A 20,339-nucleotide genomic window follows, 5' to 3' on the forward strand; every position below is an offset into this window, starting at 1 on the left:
ATTAGCAGTTGCACTGCAACTGAACTTAGTCACTTTTCTAGAAGCTGCATACCCTATTTATGTTGCATGCAACTTCTAGGGGGCATGGCCACAGGAGGGGCATGGATGGGTCAAGGGTGTGCCTAGGAGTTAGGCAAACAGATTATAGAAAACTAGGTGTTATCCCCCGGATTCTATATAAGACGCTGCGAGTAGTGTGCGTGTTAAATTGTGCACATGACTAATTTCTACATGCTACTCAATTGAGTAGCGAGCCAATTAGTCATGATAATTGACTGATAACAACTAATTATTACTAATTGGCAATAATTGGTATTTATCTGCGCTTCTTTTTAGGCATATTCTAAAAAGAGGTGCACGTAAATTCCAACACATGTAGCTGAAAAAAAGGGAATGTCCTTTGGAGGAGTGTAGTTGTGTCAGGGGTGTCAATCACATTTACACCCTTGCTATAGAATTTGGGGGAATGCGCATACATTTAAGCATGGGCATTTACACCAGGTTTTCAGTGTGTAAATGGCTGTGCCTACGTGTACACACATTCCCCCCAGCCTACGCATTATTCTAGAAACCACATCTTGTGGTTTATAGAATAGCATTATGCGCATTATTCTGACGTGCCTACATTTAAGACGCCTTTTCTAGAATCCGTCCCAATGCGCCTAACAGTTAGGCGTGAGCATTTACACCAGCCTTTGACATGGAGTAAGGGCTTGTGCTTTACATTAGGCACAAAATTGCAAATTTACACAAGTATTCTATAATGGCTGTTCTATGCAGAACTGTCGATATAGAATTTGTGCTCAGTGGGCATCATCCCAGTATCTAAATTTTGGCACCATTTATTAAATTTACCCCATTGTGTGCAGACATGAATAACCCAATAGAATTCATTCTGCTTCTTCTTCTGCCTTTTTCCCAGAAAAAAATAAAACCTCAGGGTCCTGTTTACTAAGCTGTGCTATAGGCACACCAGCGTTTTTAGCGTACGCTAAAAGTTAGCTCACACTAACGCTAGAGACACCAATAGGAGTATAATGGTGTCTCTAGCATTTAGTGGACACTAATTTTAGCACACCAGAAAAATGCTAGTGCAGCTTAGTAAACAAGGACCTTAATCTTTGTTGTTGGTATTGGAAAAGCAGATCCATGCTGAATATTTTGGACAGTTTGGGGGGGGGGGGGGGGGTGGAGACTGAGTAGTCTACTCAACACACCTTGAACAGCTAGACTCTAGCAGCTGTCTACACACTGATGTGGTGAAGAGGATTACTCAAGTTCTTTGTTTTGAAGAAAAGAAAAGCACAAAAGATTTAGAAAGGAGAATAAAATCGGGAGGCGGGAGCCATTCTTTCATCTATTGACAAGCGCTGAATCACGTTGAGATCTGGTTTTAATAAAAGATCACAGAACTGGAGGTGTGTTAATTGTCCTGTGGTCAAAACTGGACAACTTCCCAGCTAAAGAGCACAAATATGTAGTTGTAATTGTTTAGCTATCTATAAGGAGAGATTTTGACACAAAACTAACATAATATCAAGTTTTAGGCTCTGTTTTCGTTGCTTTAAAATATATTTTTTCAGTTTTCTTTTTCCTATGGTGGCAATATCAACATGGAAGATATTGTATCTGCTTTTTTTCAAATTAAGCCTGTAGTGATTCCTCACTTTGTACATTACCATTGACTTAAAATGCTGAGGAGCTTCTTCTGATGGCTTTGCCAGAGGTCTGTTATTGTAAGTTCTGCCCAGATTCGGAATGCTCAGGAATACTAAAAAGTAAGAGCTTCGCAGCTTTCCCAGCCCTGTGGAGAATTTGCTTTGAAAAATATTAAAATAACAATTTAGTGAAGCCTGTCTAGGTCATTTCTTTGCATTGATTAGGTTCATAGAATATCATATTTAACATCCCTGCAGTTAACTTTCTATAGGTCTGAAGCCAAATCATTTTATGAAGCTTTTTATTTTTGGAAACTGATGTCAGCTCTCAATATTGAGCACACTTCTTAAACGTGTGCAGAAAGGATTGATTTATGTTGAGTTTTGCACCCCTATTCATTTTGAATAGCTGGCTGGTATGGGGTATGAATATCAGAGGGCTAGTGTGGGATCCTATGGCTGTTTAAATAGACCTGGGTTCAGTTCCAAGCTCTGGTCTTCTGTTTCTTGGGTCAGCTGGGGATGCTGCTGAAGCAGTTCTTGCAGGCCTTGGGTGAAGGATTCTCAGTCATTGCACAATAGAGAAATCTAGTATTTGGATTTAGGAAGGGACATTGTTCTAACATTTGGCTCTATGGCCAGACATGTGATCTTGGGCAAGTCACTTAACCCTCCATTGCTTCAGGTACAAACTTAGATTGTGAGCCCTCCTGGGACAGAGAAATATCCAGTGTATTTGAATGTAATTGACCTTGAGCTACTACTGAAAAAGGTGTGAGCAAAATGAAAATATCCAGTGTACTTGAATGTAACTGACCTTGAGCTACTACTGAAAAAGGTGTGAACAAAATGGAAATTAAAAAGATGTAGGAGGAGGCTCCAAACCTTGCACAGGTTGTGTCTCCATCTTTAGGCAAGCTTGGAGCCCCCCTGTGGCATTGTGGTCCAGGGCAATTACTCTGGATCAGGGGTGTAGCTACTATGGGGCCATGGGGGCCTGGGCCCCCGTGGATTTGGCCCTGGATCCCCCTGCTGACAACCCTCTCAACCCCCCCTCCCACCGCCAACCCGCCATCAACCCGCCGTCGCCGTCTGCTACCTTTACTGGCGGGGGATCCCAACCCCCGCCAGCCGAAGTCTTCTTCCTTCATTTTGTTTCTGAGTCTGACGTCCTGCATGTACAATGTGCAGGACGTCACACTCACAGAAACATAAACGAAGCCCTGCAGATCGCAAGGCTTCGTTCTGTTTCTGTGAGTGTGATGTCCTGCACGTTGTACGTGCAGGACGTCAGACTCAGAAATAGAATGAAGGAAGAAGAGGACCTCGGCTGGCGGGGGTTGGGGTCCCCCGCCAGCAAAGGTAGGCGATGGCAATGGCGGGCAGGGGGGGTCGAGAGGGTCATCGGCAGGGGGGGGGGTCAAAGTTGTTGGTGGTGCTGGCGGCAGCGGAGGGTGTTGGCAATGGCGAGGGGGGGTCAGCGGTGCCGGGGGGGGCTAAAATGTGCCCCCTCACCTCTGGCTCTGGACCCCCCTCCCGCCGAAGTCTAGCTACGCCCCTGCTCTGGTTGCACCCCTAGATTTTTAGAAAGAACCCCAGTGCATGGCCCTGGACCATAGACTGCTGCAGTAATAACTAGATTAAAGTTGGGAGGGGATACAAAATAGGAGAGCAATCCTTAGGTAGTTGTAAATAAAAGGGTACAGTGCCAGAATCAAGCCTGCGTTCCAGCTAAGCTGGAAGTTCAAAGGATCAAGTGGAAATATCTGGGCCAATAAAAAGAAAGAAAATGTGAAACAAATATTATGAATTTAGGGCAGTGGTTCTCAACCCAGTTCTAAGGACACACCTAGTCAGTCATGTTTTCAGGATACCCACAATGAATATGCGTGAGATAGATTTGCATACAATGGAGGTAATGTTTGCAAATTTATCTCATGCATATTCATTATGGATATCCTGAAAACCTGACTGGCTAAGTATATACTATACTATACTATACTATACTATACTATACTATACTATTGAGGTCTTCTATACTGCTATTATCCAACTGAATTCAAAGCGGGAAGAAATAAAAAACAAGTTCCATTAAAACAGAAAATTTAAAAATAATAAAATCTATTGTTCAAACAAATGTGTTTTTAATATTTTCCTAAAATAAAGATAAGATTGTGCTACTTTTACATTTAAAGGAAGCTTGTTCCATAGTCTTGCTCCAACAAAGGGAAAACAAGCTTCTAAAAGAGATTTAAACCAAACTGTTTGCAAAGAGGAAAAACTTAACTTCAATGTTTTTTATAAAGCCTAAGGTTCTGCCCACTGAAGGAAAAACCAACATCTTTGTGAGGCTCTCAGAGTTTAGGCCAAAAATTGACTTAAAAAACAAAGAATTTTAAAATGTACACGGTTGTTCATAGTTAACCAATGAAATTCTTTATATATATGAGAAACCTTACCCTACTGCCCCGTCCCACATATCAGCCTAATAGCCATATTTTGCATTAGCTGTAACCATCTCAACTGTTTTGCTGAAATGCAGGAATATAAGAAATTGCAGTAATCCAATTGGGGCAACAAGATGGCCTGAGCCACAGATCTAAAATCGTCTTCCATTAGTGTAGATCTTATTGAGCGTAGCTGTCAAAGCCTAAAGAAAAATATTTTACTCAAAGCACCAATCTGCTTCTTTGAAGACAAAGTTGCATCTAGGATAACACCCAAAACCCTGAGTGTTCCTCAATCTTCAATATCTCCCTTGAGGGTAAAATAACCTCAAACTTTTACAGTTTTGCTATATCTTCAAACCATAAAATCTTTGTCTTCAATTTAAGACAGTGGCTCAATGCCCAGTTGTCTATTAAAGAAATATAATACTTGATGGACTGAATTGAAAACCTCGATTTAGGGTGATAACTAAGAAGCAGTCGGCAGCTACTGCCAAATCATGTTTTAGAAAATGAAACTGTGCCGCACACATTGGATAGCACTGAGATTTCATAGTTCTGATCAGGATGTCTCTGAACAGTGCTAGACCGAGCAGTTTAGCAGCAGGTTTATGTGATAACGCTGTCACTGTCACAGTGATGGAAATTGAATAACGCATGTGATTACCAAGGCTCGTACATTCAATGTGGGAGAAAAGAATGTCTATAAAAAAGACGGAGGCGAGACTAATTTAATGGTCTATTTATCAAAAGTATGTGGGCATTTAACACATTCTTCAATCTACACTGAGGAATTTTTATGGAACTCACCTAACTAGCTAAATTTTATCATGAGATGATTAGATACAAATTACCTCATTAGCTATTATCACCAGTAAAGCTTAGCACAGATTTTCAGCACTAGGTTCATAAATCTAGACATGTGAATTGCAGGCCTAAATTCATAAGCATACCTTTTAAACTACTAAGGGACTTGTGAGGGAGTCTATAGGATGCTGCCACTTTCTCTTAATGATACTTCCTCACAGTGTCAGAGCCACCTTAAAACCCATACTTCTGCCCAAGGGGGAAATGACACAGGAGGGGTGAAGCCAGGACAAGGAGGTTAGATTGAGAATATGAGATGGCATGATGTCAAAAAGCTGAAGCCAATTAAGTTACTCTCCCTTTCCGTCTCTGCGCAGCCGTCATCCCTGTTCACCTAAAACAAAGCAAGCAAACCTATGAGCTGTTCTATCCATGTTGTCTTTCTTTATTGTTGGTAGCATTTTTATTTGATCTCACATATTTTCAAGCATGCCAGCATGTACAGCATATGGAGGTACACAGAGGATGTATTGGTTTCATTTGTTAGTTCTAAATTGTAAATCATTTGTCATTTGAAGGGGTTGGTTTTAGGGACTCCCTGTATTCGTGTAGAGATGTTTTCACTTAGTAAAGGGCCACCAAAACAGACATCATGTTATGAGAATTAGGTGCTTAACAATCACACTTACTATGTATAAGTACAATTTAAAAAAAAACAAACCATTAATTAGGTTTAAACCTGGGAGCATTTAACATCTTTTTTTTTCCTGTGCCTACATCAAAAGTAAAAGATGACATGTGGGAACTTGCTCCTTTTGTTTTGTGGCATGCAGTGGTATATTATGAAAATGCACTTGCCTTTTTTTATTACTACTATTTCACAGAGAGGTATTGAATAATGAGGGAAGGACTTCCTTTATGCAGAAGTTCTGTCCAGAATCAGTCTAAATGTGGCAACATTGACCAGTTCAGCACACTGTTAGCCGCCAAGTTCATACAAAGTTAATTATGTTCAATGGAAAATAAATCTGTTGGCTCAGTCTGCTTGCTATATGAATATTCCATCACTGTTTCATTATTGCTACCAAGTATTACATATTAAGGGCATTTGTTTTAAACTTTGTTTTAATTTGTTTATCCAGTCCTTATATGCACATGATTTTGCTTTTTAAACCCAAAGGCGAATCCTAAGTGTGATTGAACAATTAGGTATAAACTGTGTTGTTTCTGACTTTACTTGCTTTGGGTCCTTCTGATCTCTACATCTGCTGTCTAGAATTTTGGAAGATGGAAATGAGAAAATAAAAATTACGTTTTGGATGCACTCTGTAGAAGTCATTGTTTACTTTTGCAATGTGTGTATGGATGCCTGTTCTGTTGTGTGCATGTGATAATATGAAAGTGCAAAACCACTAAGAGAGAAACTTCACTGGCTCCCACTTAAGGAACGCATCGCGTTCAAGATCTGCACGATTGTACACAAAATCATTCATGCAGACGCCCCAACTTACATGCAAAACCTCGTGGACCTACCTCCCAGAAACACCACAAGATCATCCCGCAAAGTTCTCGACTTGCACTACCCAAGCTGCAAAGGACTGAAGTACAAACAGATGCATGCCACTACCTTCTCATACATGAGCACGCATTTATGGAATGCACTACCCACAGACTTGAAAGCAATCAACGAAACGACTATCTTTCGAAAATCTCTGAAAACATTCTTCTTCAACAAGGCCTACAATGAGAACTTCACCTCACTAACTCACTCAATTATGAAAGCCTACCATCCTCAACTACCCTAATCACTATCTTCCTTCTTCCCTATTCCCTTCCTTGATCGCTACACATCACTAACTGTACCTGATATCCTGATATGACAATGTTAACAAAGCTATGTAAGCCACATTGAGCCTGCAAATAGGTGGAGGAATGTGGGATACAAATGCAATAAAATATAAATATAATATGAATATAATATTTGAATAACTCTCTATACTATGGCTATGATTTCTGATCATGCAGCATCATTAAAGCACAGACTTTTAAATACCCAGTTGGGTATATATGCTAATCTCAACTTTGTTAAATGTTTCAGACATATCCATCTACTTGCTCCCATGATATAACTGAATTCTATTATTCTGTCTCACTGTATTTTCAAATGTAAGCATCATTGAACCCAAGTTTGCTTAGGATAATGTGAGATATAAATGTAAAAAAAAAAATTCCTTTATCCTCCACCTTTTAAGACACTGCCTATATATAGCTGGATGGTGATGGCACAAGGAAAGCAAGTTTGGTCCAGTGAAGACCAACTCAAAATAACCAGTTCCTTAGCTGGGCTCTAGTATTACTGTATTGAAAATGCGACCATACTATGCCTCTGTGGCTGTATTCCACTAATAAGTTAAACAATTAACTGCTTTCTTAAAAGGAGTATATAACCTTTGGATTAGGAACAAAAACATATACTTGTTTATTCAATATCACAATTCCTCACATACAGCCACAAAACAACCTTTTAGGGTGGATAGTGTTCACAATGACCTCCTTTTATTATCTATCAGATAGAAGAGAAGAGTTTTCCGTTTTGACATAGTATAAGTCATCACAAGGACAAAATATAAGAAAACCAATGGACTGCATTAGAGGCTTATAACCCATTTAGTTATGTTTAAACAAAAGAAATCTGCATGAAACAAAATATTTATTTTTATTATGACTTATAAAACCACTTGTCCCTGAAACATGCTCAAAACAGAATAATTGATTTGTGTATCTAAAAGGTAAATTTCTACAAAAGAGATGAAGTGAAGTTGTGATTCCATGTGCCCCAATGAAAGGAGAGTTTAATTTTACTTCCATTTAATCTCAGTATATTCCATCTTTATAACACCAGTCCATCTGTATAGTATAGAACAGTACAGAAAAATGAGCACAAAATAAAGAGTTTATAACTGCTGTTTCTACCAGCTACAATATTTTTTAAACTGATTTAGTGATATTCACTTTTTATTTCATGATATTGATATCTACATATGGGAAGCTTTCATAAAAATTAAAAAGCTGTCAAATAAGTTAAAAAAAATCTTTTGTCCAACTTTTAAGGCACTGCCTATCCAACTGGAACAGCTTTTGACTTTTTACAAATGGACCATGCATAGGCAGTCCATTATTTCTAATAATCCTTTGTAATTGTTTTCAATAGCGTTTGCTATTGTTTTGGATGAGCGAAAATGGTGCTAATCTCCGCCTATTGCCAGCAAGCTCCACCTACTGGTTTCAGCCTATATAATGGGCTAGATAGGCTCATGCTCTCTCCTGTTCTCAATCTAACCTCCTTGAGCCAGGAAGTTTAAAAGTTTGAGGCACAGCTAGGTTAAGGAGGCTCAAAGGAAAGCAGCAACACCCAACTGTATTTGCTTCCACCACCCATGTGTGAACTGCAACTGCTCTAAGGAACATTCCCTCCCCCCCCCCCCCCCCCCCCCCCCCAAATATTCAGCTGGCAGTTAGCTGCCTCTGTCAGTGCTGACCCTGGATATTCAATGCTGGGCCATATCCAATCACTGGCAACTTAACTAGTTAAGCCAACATTCAATGCTAACTGGTTAAATGCCTAGCAATTAAAGATAGGTCTGCTATTTATGTGGCCTCTCTTAACTGCTAAACTTAGCCAGTTAGCACTGAATATTCACACTTAACCAGCTAAGTCAAGTGGCTAGCCACTAAGCGCTAATATTCAGTGGAGATAACCGGCTATCTCACGCTGAATATTAGTGGTTAGCCAGCTAAGCACTATTTAACCAGCCAGGAACCATTCCTAGCTGGCTAAATAGCGCTGAATATTGGGCCCCTTGTGTCTATTTTCTCTCCCCACCTGTGATTCGAACAGGACCCCTACTTGATACTTATAATACATTTTATTTTCCTTTACCCTCATCTGTTATGTGGCTCCAGTTTGTCAAAACCATAACTGTAAACTGAAGGCACATTGCATATCCTTCCTATAAATTCATCACAGTATGAGAGGTATGTCCTGAATATTTATTTCTCTTGTACTAAGGGAACAAAGACCGCAAATACTGTTTATTTCCAGCAGTGGTACTCAACCCAGTCTTTGGGGCACACCCAACCAGTCAGGTTTTCAGGATACCCACAATGAATATGAGATAGTTTTGCATACAATGAAGAAGTGCATGCAAATTTATCTCATGCATATTCATTGTGGGTATCTTGAAAACCGGACTTGCTTGGTGTGTTCTGATGACTGGGATGAGATCCCCTGACCTACAGGCTTAGCACCAGTTTTCAAAATGATAGAATGTTGCCTCAACTTGAAATTGTCTCAATTAGAATCCAAAACAAAACCCTACCTGATCATTTGAACTGTATCTTGTTCTACAGACCCCCATGCAATTGGAACGAAAGCCAGACAAACCTCATGGACTTCATCTCAAACACATGTGTAACTAACTCCAATATACTATTATTAGGAGATATCAACCTGCACCTAGAAGACACAAACTCTACTAACGCACGAGAATGTAAGGAATTCCTCCACTTATGGGATTTCACCTGCCCACAATTGCAAGCGACCCACATCAAAGGGCACACACTCGATCTCATCTCACACAAATTTTCAACAGACCTGAACCTAACAATAACAGACATTAAGTGGACATAAACACCCTGGACCGACCACTACAAATTAAACTTGTCCATACACTGGCGGAAGATAGGACTACAACAAGCACAAGAACACACATCCTACAGCACATAAGTACATAAGTACATAAGTAATGCCATACTGGGAAAAGACCAAGGGTCCATCGAGCCCAGCATCCTGTCCACGACAGCGGCCAATCCAGGCCAAGGGCACCTGGCAAGCTTCCCAAACGTACAAACATTCTATACATGTTATCCTGGAATTTTGGATTTTTCCAAGTCCGTTTAGTAGCGGTTTATGGACTTGTCCTTTAGGAAACCGTCCAACCCGTTTTTAAACTCTGCTAAGCTAACCGCCTTCACCACTTTCTCCGGCAACGAATTCCAGAGTTTAATTACACGTTGGGTGAAGAAAAATTTTCTCCGATTTGTTTTAAATTTACTACACTGTAGTTTCATCGCATGCCCCCTAGTCCTAGTATTTTTGGAAAGCGTGAACAGACGCTTCACATCCACCTGTTCCACTCCACTCATTATTTTATATACCTCTATCATGTCTCCCCTCAGCCGTCTCTTCTCTAAGCTGTATAGCCCTAGCCTCCTTAGTCTTTCTTCATAGGGAAGTCGTCCCATCCCCGCTATCATTTTAGTCGCCCTTCGCTGCACCTTTTCCAATTCTACTATATCTTTCTTGAGATGCGGCGACCAGAATTGAACACAATACACAAGAGGTCAAATAGACACGAAAACATTTTGGCAAATGACGTACAACAATGAATGGACAACACAAACGGGCTCCATACACTACCTCACAGAGTGGGACAAAAGGTGCAAAATAATATTAGATGAAATAGCACCCATACAAACAAGAACCGCGCACAAACACAACGTGATACCATGGTTCAATGAAGAACTGAAAAACTTAAAACACAATACAGGAAACATGAGCGAGCATGGAATAAAACAAAAAATGATACTATATACAACACTTGGAAACAAACACAAAGACAATACAAATATGCAACAAGATGGACCGAAAGGTTATACTATAAAACCAAAATAGGGACAGATTACAAAGATACGAAAAAACTATACCAACTCGTAAACAAACTCCTAGACACCAACATGGTCACTACAATGACCACAGACATCCCACCTGCAGAGAAACTCGCCAATATTTTAATGAAAAAATCATAAACCTACACAACACACGCTACCTCAAGTCAATACTGACATTGAAAACTTCCTCAACGAGCTGACCCAACCCCTGGTGAATACCCGGCTGACCAAACCTGGTCAAACTTTACCCCCCTGACCGCCGAAACAGTTACCCAAACGATCAAGAAGTTCTCCAACTCTCACTGTAAACTTGATACCTGTCCCAGCTACCTACTGAAATCCCCCCTAGAATGCTTCATTGCAGACCTCACATCTCACCTGAACTACATGCTACAACAAGGTCACTTCCCCAAAGAAAATGGCAACATTCTACTCACCCCAATACCAAAAGACACCAAGAAAAAAACAGATGATATCACCAACTACCAACCAGTAGTGTCCATCCCGCTGGCAGCCAAACTGATGGAAAGTATGGTAACCAAACAACTTACAGACTATGTAACCAAATTCTCCATACTACACGAATCACAGTCAGGATTTCGCCCCCTCCATAGCACCGAAACAGTATTACTCACTCTTCTGGACAAATTCAAACAAGAAATAGCAGTAGGCAAAAGCATCCTCCTCCTCCAATTCGACATGTCGATTGTGTTCGACATGGTAAACCACAATATACTAATAAGGCTACTAGACAAGTTCGGGATTAGTGGAAACATACTCAGCTGGATCAAGGGCTTCCTAACCACAAGGACATATCAAGTAAAGTCAAACTCAAACATATCATCACCGTGGAAAGCAGACTGCAGAGTACCACAAGGATCACCGTTATCACCGACCCTCTTCAACTTAATGATGATCCCACTAGCCAAGTCCCTATCCAATCATGGCCTCAACCCTTTCATTTACGCAGACAATGTCATAATCTACATTCCTTACAAAACCAAACTGACAGAAATCACCAATGAAATCGAGCTAAGTTTGAACACCATGGACTCATGGGCCAATATGCATTTCAACTAAAACTCAATAATGAAAAAAACACATTGTCTTGTCCTCTCATCCCAACACAACACGGACAACCCCACAAGCATCGACACCCCAGGTCACACCCTCCTTATGTCAGACAGCCTGAAAATCCTTGGCGTCTTAATAGACTGCAACCTTACACTGGAGGGCCAAGTAAAATCCACCACAAAGAAAATGTTCCACTCGATGTGGAAGCTCAAACGCATGAAACAATACTTCCCGAGGGATACCTTTCACAACTTGATACAATCAATGGTAATAAGCCACCTAGACTACTGCAATGGAATTTATGCAGGATGCAAAGAACAAACCTTAAAGAAACTGCAGACTGCTCAAAACACGGCAGCCAGACTCATATTTGGAAAAACGAGATTTGAAAGCGCAAAACCCCTCCGTGAAAAACTACACTGGCTCCCAATCAAAGAACACATTGCCTTTAAAATCTGCACCATGGTCCACAAAATTCTCTATGGTGAAGCGCCCGGGTACATGACAGACTTAATTGACCTACCAACCAGAAACGCCTCCAATTCAACACAATCATATCTAAACCTACATTACCCAAGCAGTAAAGGTCTTAAATAGAAATCTACCTCTGCATCCAGCTTCTCCTACATAAGCACACAATTGTGGAACGCACTACCAAAAACCTTAAAAGCGACCTACGACCATCTAAACTTCCGGAAAATAGTAAAAACCACCCTGTTCAAAAAGCATACCCTCCCGATTCAACCTAAAGGACTGACCTTGGCTACACAAGAAAACCAAAGCATGTATGAACACAACGCTACTCTCCCACCTTACAACTATTACTGTGACTTTACCATTTAAATTACATCTTATCACAACACCACATTTTATTTGTTCACACCGGAAACGACAAATGCCTTTCCGGTACTATGTAAGCCACATTGAGCCTGCAAATAGGTGGGAAAATGTGGGATACAAATGTAACAAATAAATAAATAAATTATTGCTAGTACCACGTGTGTGTGTGGCCATTTGCATAGTTTTTTTTTCTCTGGGTAGTATTTTGCTATGAAATATATGTGTGAAATTTTGAAAATGCAACCAATACATGTAACTTTCTTCACCCAACCTAAACACACACCTGGGAACAATTCCTCTCAATGCTGCTAAAAATAGGCAAATCTCTTTGAAGATTCTCCTCCTTTTCTAGCTGTGGTGTTCCACAGGGGTCCACACTGTAACCTGTGCTCTTTAATATCTATGTGACGCTTGCTTAGTACAGCTCTGAAGCAGATGGGAATTAATTATCATATTCTACTGCCGGTTCCGCTTCTTATAAATCTCTCTCTGCTTTTTTTTATAGAATTAAAGAATATATTGACTTTGTGGGACATCAGAACTCAACACATTTTAAAAAACTGAATAGGCCTAATACTAAGGTACTATGGCTAAGCAGTTTGAATGATGATCCTCCTATGGGGCTTGCACCAAAAGATATATGAGAAGAGACTTGAAGACCTGAATATGTATACCATAGAGGAGAGGAGGAACAGGGGAGATACGATGCAAATGTTTAAATACTTGAAACAAATATTTTCCAGAGAAGGGAGAGTGGAAAAACTAGAGGACATGAATTGAGGTTGTGGGGTGGTAGACTTAGGAGTAATGTCAGAAAATTCTTTTTCACGGAGAGGGTGGTGGATGCCTGGAATGACTTCCTGAGGGAGGTGGTGGAAAAAAATGTGGTGGAATTCAAAAAGGCATAGGATGAACACAGATGATCTGTAATTAGAAAATAAATGATTTAAAAAACAAATTTAAAAAAAAATCTAACCAGCTTTCGCAAAGCTTTGAAAACACATCTCTTCAACAAAGCCTACAAAAGTCACCCTCAATCAGTGGCGTACCAAGGGGGGGGTGGTGGGGGCAGTCCGCCCCGGGTGCACGCCGCTGGGGGGGTGCCGCGCGCCGGTCGGCTCTTTGTTTTCATGCTCCCTTTGCCCCGGAACAGGTTACTTCCTGTTCTGGGGCAGAGGGAGCATGAAAACGAAGAGCCGGCAGGCGCACGGCACCCCCTCCCAGCGGCGTGCACCCGGGGGGGTTCTTTTGCCGGAGGATCGGCGGGGGTTCTTTCGCCTGTGGGGGGCATCGCGCTGATCCGGGGGGGGGGGGGGGGCGCTGCACCCGGGGGGTGGGGCGCATCGGCGATCCGCCCCGGGTGTCAGCCCCCCTAGGAACGCCACTGCCCTCAATGAAACAAATCATTCCTTAAACCACCCAAGTACACCAAAAACACCTCTCACACGACCTTACCTAACACCTTCCTAACCTAACGACGTTATCATATCTATACTCTGTAAGCCACATTGAGCCTGCAAAAATGTGGGAAAATGTGGGGTACAAATACAATAAATAATAATAATAATAACTTAAAGGGCTGCATATGTGTTTGCAAGTCAAATGGTGCTTAGATGGCGACTCTGGCTGCGTCAGCTAAGGCCGGTGCTGGACTGACTTGTACGGTCTGAGTCCCACATATGGCGATCCGGTTTAAGGTGGCCTGGAGAGAGCTTTGATGGAAACTCCAGAGGTTTGGAATGTGAGGACAGTGCTGGGCAGACTTTTACTGTCTTTATCCCGCAAATGACAAGACGGATTTCAATAGGCTGGAGTGGGCTTCGACGGCACCTCCAGTAGTTGGAACATAAGGACAGAGCTGGGTGGACTTCTATGGTCTATGTCCCGAAAATACCAAAGAAAGACCATGATCAATAAATAATATCATGTTCATTGTTGATTTAAATCTTGAATTGATAATGAATGTGACTGTTGGGCAGACTAGATGAGCCACTCAGGTCTTTATCTGCCATCACTTACTATCAGTCCCACTTTCCCTTGAGTTATACCTTAGCATAGAAACTCGCTCCCAAAGCAGTAATGTCTTGAAAGCTCTTATCCCGCCTTTCGTGTGTCTCTAAAAACTTACTTTTTAAAATTAGCTCTTGAACATTGATGGTTGGGATAATAAGTTTTAAATTAATGAGTTTGAGGAACTACTGATTTAAAGCTGTGTATATTTTGGAGTGTTGTCTTTTTCTTATACTCTTTGGACTGATTGTCTTGGATGTTTGATTATCGCCTGTAGTTCTGAGTGAATGATTGCTTTCCTATTTTATTGTGGCGTTCTTTTCCCATATTCAAATGTTATACTTATTTGTAAACTGTTTCGATTTGTTCCAATGAGGTATATCAAACCTAATAAACGATAAATGATCTTTTTAAGTACTGGGGTTAATTTGCATTCCTCCCTTTCCACGGATCTTCAGGTGAAATCTCCAGTGAAACGAAAGTCTTTCGTAAGTCCAGGCATTATGTTATGCTGTTATGAAGAACAGTTTGCGCTTCTTGTACAAGCCTTGATTGTCCCTCAAGTAGATTACTGCAATTCTCTATATTTATTATGTAGGTGGTAAGGGCTCACGCTCTAAGCACACACTAATCGGTTAGCATGCAGCAATGTAGCTACGCTAACCGATTAACACAGAACACACCCACTCTACACCCCCAGACCCACCCCCAGTGCTAAAAAATAAATTTTACTTTTTAGCTCGTGGGTAGTGCACACACATACATAAATTACTACAGGACACCTGAGTGTGTCCCACGGTAAGGCATTTTTTTGCTGCGGTAAGCACACATTAGTATTACCGCAGCTTGATAAAAGGACCCCCATAAGCACGTGTGTTTTCTAAAATACCCTCTGAAAAGCTGAAGAAATTACAGCTAAAATGAAGCTGTGGAAATTTGTACCAGCTCAGGAGCAGGTGTAAATGCTTGCGGCTGAAATATGCATGTAGGCATGTTTTTCATGAGTCTACCTAAACTTGCCTACAGCTACGCCTAGTTATAAAGCATACTTGTACATGGTGTAATTCTATACCTGGTATATATATGTGCACGAAAATCCCCTATGGAATTACTCTCTTCTGGGCCAGATTCAGTAAATGATGCTCAAAATTAGGTGCCTAGAAAAATCTGCACTAAGGTGTCCTTTTACTAGCAGCGGTAGGGCTAACGTGTGGGTAGCATGCACCAAATCAGCACTACCACAAGGGTATTGCAGGTGCCCTATAGTTTCGAAGTTGGCACCTGCAATACCCACTGGGGCGTTCCCGGTGGTAATCGGCAGCACAGCCACATTGGTGCACGCTGCTTGATGACTGCATGAGTAGCGCATGAGCCCTTACCACTAGGCCAATGGGTGGCAATAAGGGCTCAGGCAGTAAATAGTCGCACACTACTTTTAATTTTAGCTCATGGCCATTTACTGCCCCATTGAAAAATACCTTCTTTTCCCAGTCATGGTAAAAAAATGGCCCAGCACTAGCCAAAAACACGTGCCCAAACTACCACAGGCCACTTTTTACCGCTGCTTAGTAAACGGACCCCTAAGCACTTTTTATAGAATAGCACTTTGTGCGGATTCCCGTGCCCAGCTGTGGGCACAAGGACTTATGCCTGCTGAAACCTGGTGTAACTCCTCCTCCTCCTACTACTACTACTACTTATCATTTCTATAGCGCTACAAGGCATACGCAGCGCTGTGCACCATACACAAAAAAGACAGTCCCTGCTCAAAGAGCTTACAATCTAGGTAAGACAGGCAAACAGACAGAACAATAAGGGTAAGGGAATAGAGAGGTGAAGATAAAAGGACAGGGCAAGTGAGTAGTGGTTAGGAGTCAAAAGCAGTGGTAAAGAGGTGCGCTTTAAGTTTGAACTTGAAAACGGCCAAAGACGGGGCTAGACGTACAGGGGTAGTCTATTCCAGGCGTGAGGTGCAGCAAGATAAAAGGAACAGAGTCTGGAATTAGCAGTAGAGAAGAAGGGGACAGATAAGAGAGATTTATCTACAGAACGGAGTACCCGAGAGGGGGCGTAGGGAGAGACAAGAGTGGAGAGGTATTGGGGTGCACAACCCCAATTTATTTATATTTTGCTCACACCTTTTTCAGTAGTAGCTCAAGGTGAGTTACATTCAGGTACACTGGATATTTCTCTGTCCCAGGAGGGCTCACAATCTAAGTTTATACCTGAGGCAATGGAGGGTTAATTGACTTGCCCCAAGATCACAAGGAGCAGCAGTGGGATTTGAACGGCCACCTCTGGATTGCAAGACTGGTGCTGTAATGTAAAGAACAACAGAGGGTCTCTTTTCAGGAAAGGGAAGGTTTTCAGAGGTGAAAACGATAAAGAAATGTCTTCGGTCTGGCACTTCTCAAGCTATAAGCAAGGATCTGGCTAAGGTGCTGGGGAAAATCCATTTAGCTGTTACTATGAATCTGTATTGACTTTGTGTGGGGGTGGGGGAGGGGAGGGTTAATACGTTTATCACAATTGCTTCCTCAACTTTTCCAAGCATTATGCCTGCAATAGCGACACAGTAATGGATACCCCCCCCCCCCCCCCCCCCCCCAGTCTGTTCAATTGGCTTCACTACAAAAATAAACCTACCGTGCAGGATCAGTCCATTTCCAAAGAGGGAGTGGGGATAAGTAATAGACATAAGGTGGTACATGCCTTCAGCACTGAACTGTTCTGCAGTACAATGAGTCCTAGAAACAAGAGTTCAGCAGTGAAGAGAAGGAAGTGGCAGAGAGAAAGAGAGAGATCAAAGCTCATAGGATGGCGAGAGCTAAGCTGAAGAATTCCCCAGCAGAAATCTGTCCCAATGCAAAAACTGTCCCACCAGTAACGAGAGATGATACCAAGAGTCCTTTGTTTCCAGCTCGGATGATGGGGTCCCTGGGGAGTGATGTCGGACAAAGGTACTGAAGGACTGCAGTGTTGCATGGGGCGGAGGGCAGGGGGTAGGTGCATTTGGTGAAGGAGAAACCACTGCGGGACCCGCAGACAACTCCTCGCACTGCAGGCTCAACCCAAGGCCAGAGGGGCGGTTTGGTGGTGGCTAGCTGTCTCCAGACACAGGCATGAAAGATGAAAACTGCCAATTTGGGGTTACAGAGCGTAGGCAATGGAGTGACGAGGGTGAACAGCTGGCACTGATCTCTAGGCACAGGCAGACATTTACCGCATGAATTCCGAGGCAGGAGCTGCAGATTGCCCACTCACTTTGCGATGCCCATAGCTGGCACCATCCATTGCCGTGTAGGCTTCCATGCAGGGTATATTATTAGCCCAGTTAGCAATGTACACTGAGGCAACCACAATTCTGCTGTGCAGGTGTTCCAGATCTATCATTTAGATGAAATGCACTACGTCTCCAGTTACTGAATTTCAGGGTTATGCTCGATCAGCAAAACACCTGCTGTGATTTGCAAGGCAGCATGAAAACCTCGAATGGTAGAATGGATTGCAGTCGTGCTGTGGAAAAGGACCAATATTTTTGATAAGGTTATGTCATTTTTTCCCCCAATACTCCCATCACGAGGCAACAGAGGTGCAGGGGATATTTTCTTTTTTGCCTTAATCTTCGCTTGTGGGTTTTCTATTTCCTTTTTTTTCTCTCGTTTTTGGCTTTCTGGTTCGTCCCTTAGATTAGAAGGATTCCAGGTGTTTGCTGCTGCCAGGCTTTTAATAGGTGCAGGGCTGATGTGCAACTCTGCTTTGGTGCTGAGTTAAAGATGCAAATTCGGCCGGGCAGAGATTAGATTTGCATACATACTGCATGTTATAGCTGTGAGGAGCCAACACAAAGATGCGTGATACTTGCTCATCTCAACAAAATAATACGGAAAGGCCAAACATATTGATGCCTTTGCTGGAACATTTTCCTTTCCAGCTGAAATCTGTAAAGCGTGAGTGTATGGTTACACAATTTGAAATGAAGTGTAATAGATTTATGTTAGAACTTCGACCGTGCAGGTCTTTTTCTGCCGTCATCTACTATGTTACTCTGCAGGATTCTGAATAGATTTTATGCCCCCCACCTCCCCCTCCCCATCTCATCACTCTATCTAGAAAACTTAGAGTTAGATGTTAGTCTATCAATCTCTCAATGTTGTTCAATTATATATATTTTTTGCACTGGATGGTTACTTTTATAACTTCCTTCCTGTGTGGAATCTGTGACATGCTTGTTGTTTAACTTTGTGAAATGATTTCCATCACATGCAACGTTTTAGGCGTCTTATTCCTTATTGTTAATGTTCTGCTGCAAACCTTGACCTAGCAGTGAAACAGAAGAGACCTAAGGGCAGCACCTGAGCCTAATACTTTAATTGTTACAAGAGTTGGTAAAGGCAAATGATGGAGAGGCCCAACATACAAAACAAATGTGGACCGCTTTATCTCATATCCTCCAGAAATATTCTAAAGAGGATCCATACAGTGTAATCATAGGTCAATATTAAGTATCAAGTGGCTAGGGCCAAATATCAAACAAGTTTTTGAAAGAACATTTTTGGAATAATTAGTTTAGTGTCAAATGTGGCTATCAAGTGAAAACACAACAGTTAGCTTCATGTGATGAAACAGGAGATGTTACTTTTTCCATTTATAAAATAGGCATAAAATAATTGCCTTTTTGATGCTTCAGACAAGTGCTCTGTTAGAAAAACAAGACCTAGAGCAGTGGAGGTTCCATAGGGTAAAAATACAAAAGTAATCCTGGATGCAAATACCCATAATGCTTAGGGTGCACACAGCTAATCTATGCATGCGCTTATTGATTTATTTAATCATTTATTTTCTATTTACTACTTAGTTTTCTGTTCTTACAGATTCTTGTGCCATTGAAAATTTTTTTTTTTTTGGGGGGGGGGTTATATATGTAGGTGGGGGTGTGTGCATGTGTATGTAAAAGAGAGAGAGAGAGAGAGAGAGAAATGGATGGATAAATGACTCTAGATTTTGACTATGTACTAATTGTTAAATATGCATTCTGAGTCTCTTCTCTGTATTCTCACTGTATACAACCTCTAAGTGGGAGCACTGTTAATTTGATTCAAGGCTTCTATAAATCTTTAGCATCATTTATGCATGATGTATGTGTGTGCAGTAGATTGCTCTTAAGGGAAGGAATAGATCCAAATTCAAATATTTTAACCAGTAGTCAAGCTAAATGGCTGAAAGTCACTGTGCATCAAAGTGATCAAGGATTTGTGTCCAGGGTCTCTAAAGGATAAATTAGCCTAGTATGTCCTGCATATCATTCAAGCCAGGCTGCCTATTAGGTGTCCTCTGCTTGAAGGAAATGAGATTGGCCTCTATTAGAAAGAAAACTTTATTTTCTGCTTACCACCTAGTTTTCTCTTCTTTACAGATTCATGTGCCACTGAAAATATGGGTGGGGGGGGGAGGTTATATATGTAGGTGGTGGTGGGGGGTGTATGTGTATGTAAAAAGGAGAGAGAGAGAGATAGATGGATGGATGGATGGATGGATGGATAGATAGATAAATGATTGTAGATTTTTATTGTGTACAAATTTTTAAAACTGTATTCTGAGTCTCTTTTCTGTTTTTTCACTGTATATAACATTTAAGTGGGAGCACTTAACATCCTAGCTCTGGACTTGTATGCAAGTAGACTTAGGATGGAACTCAATGATGACAGCCTCCAAACAAAGCTCTAGACCTGTTTTTTTTTTATTATCAGCTTTGTGCTTGATGTGGGGAGTC

At 41.5% G+C, this 20,339-nt stretch overlaps 1 protein-coding gene across 2 annotated transcripts in view; it reads left to right on the plus strand.

Annotated features, from left to right (window-relative positions):
* KCNT1 (potassium sodium-activated channel subfamily T member 1) overlaps positions 1-20,339 on the plus strand; it is a 418,934-nt gene that overhangs the window by 103,479 nt on the left and 295,116 nt on the right. Inside the window, exon 1 of one of the 2 annotated variants that reach the window (XM_030207586.1) lies at positions 17,384-17,526. The exons of the other annotated variant lie outside the window; for it this stretch is intronic. Within the exon in view, the coding sequence (XP_030063446.1) occupies positions 17,384-17,526 (143 nt within the window). Of the gene's footprint in view, positions 1-17,383; positions 17,527-20,339 lie in introns of those variants that run through there. 2 annotated transcript variants of the gene reach the window in all.

The sequence above is a fragment of the Microcaecilia unicolor genome, chromosome 6 (genome assembly GCF_901765095.1).
Source record: "Microcaecilia unicolor chromosome 6, aMicUni1.1, whole genome shotgun sequence".
In the NCBI taxonomy this organism is placed as follows: Eukaryota; Metazoa; Chordata; class Amphibia; order Gymnophiona; family Siphonopidae; genus Microcaecilia; species Microcaecilia unicolor.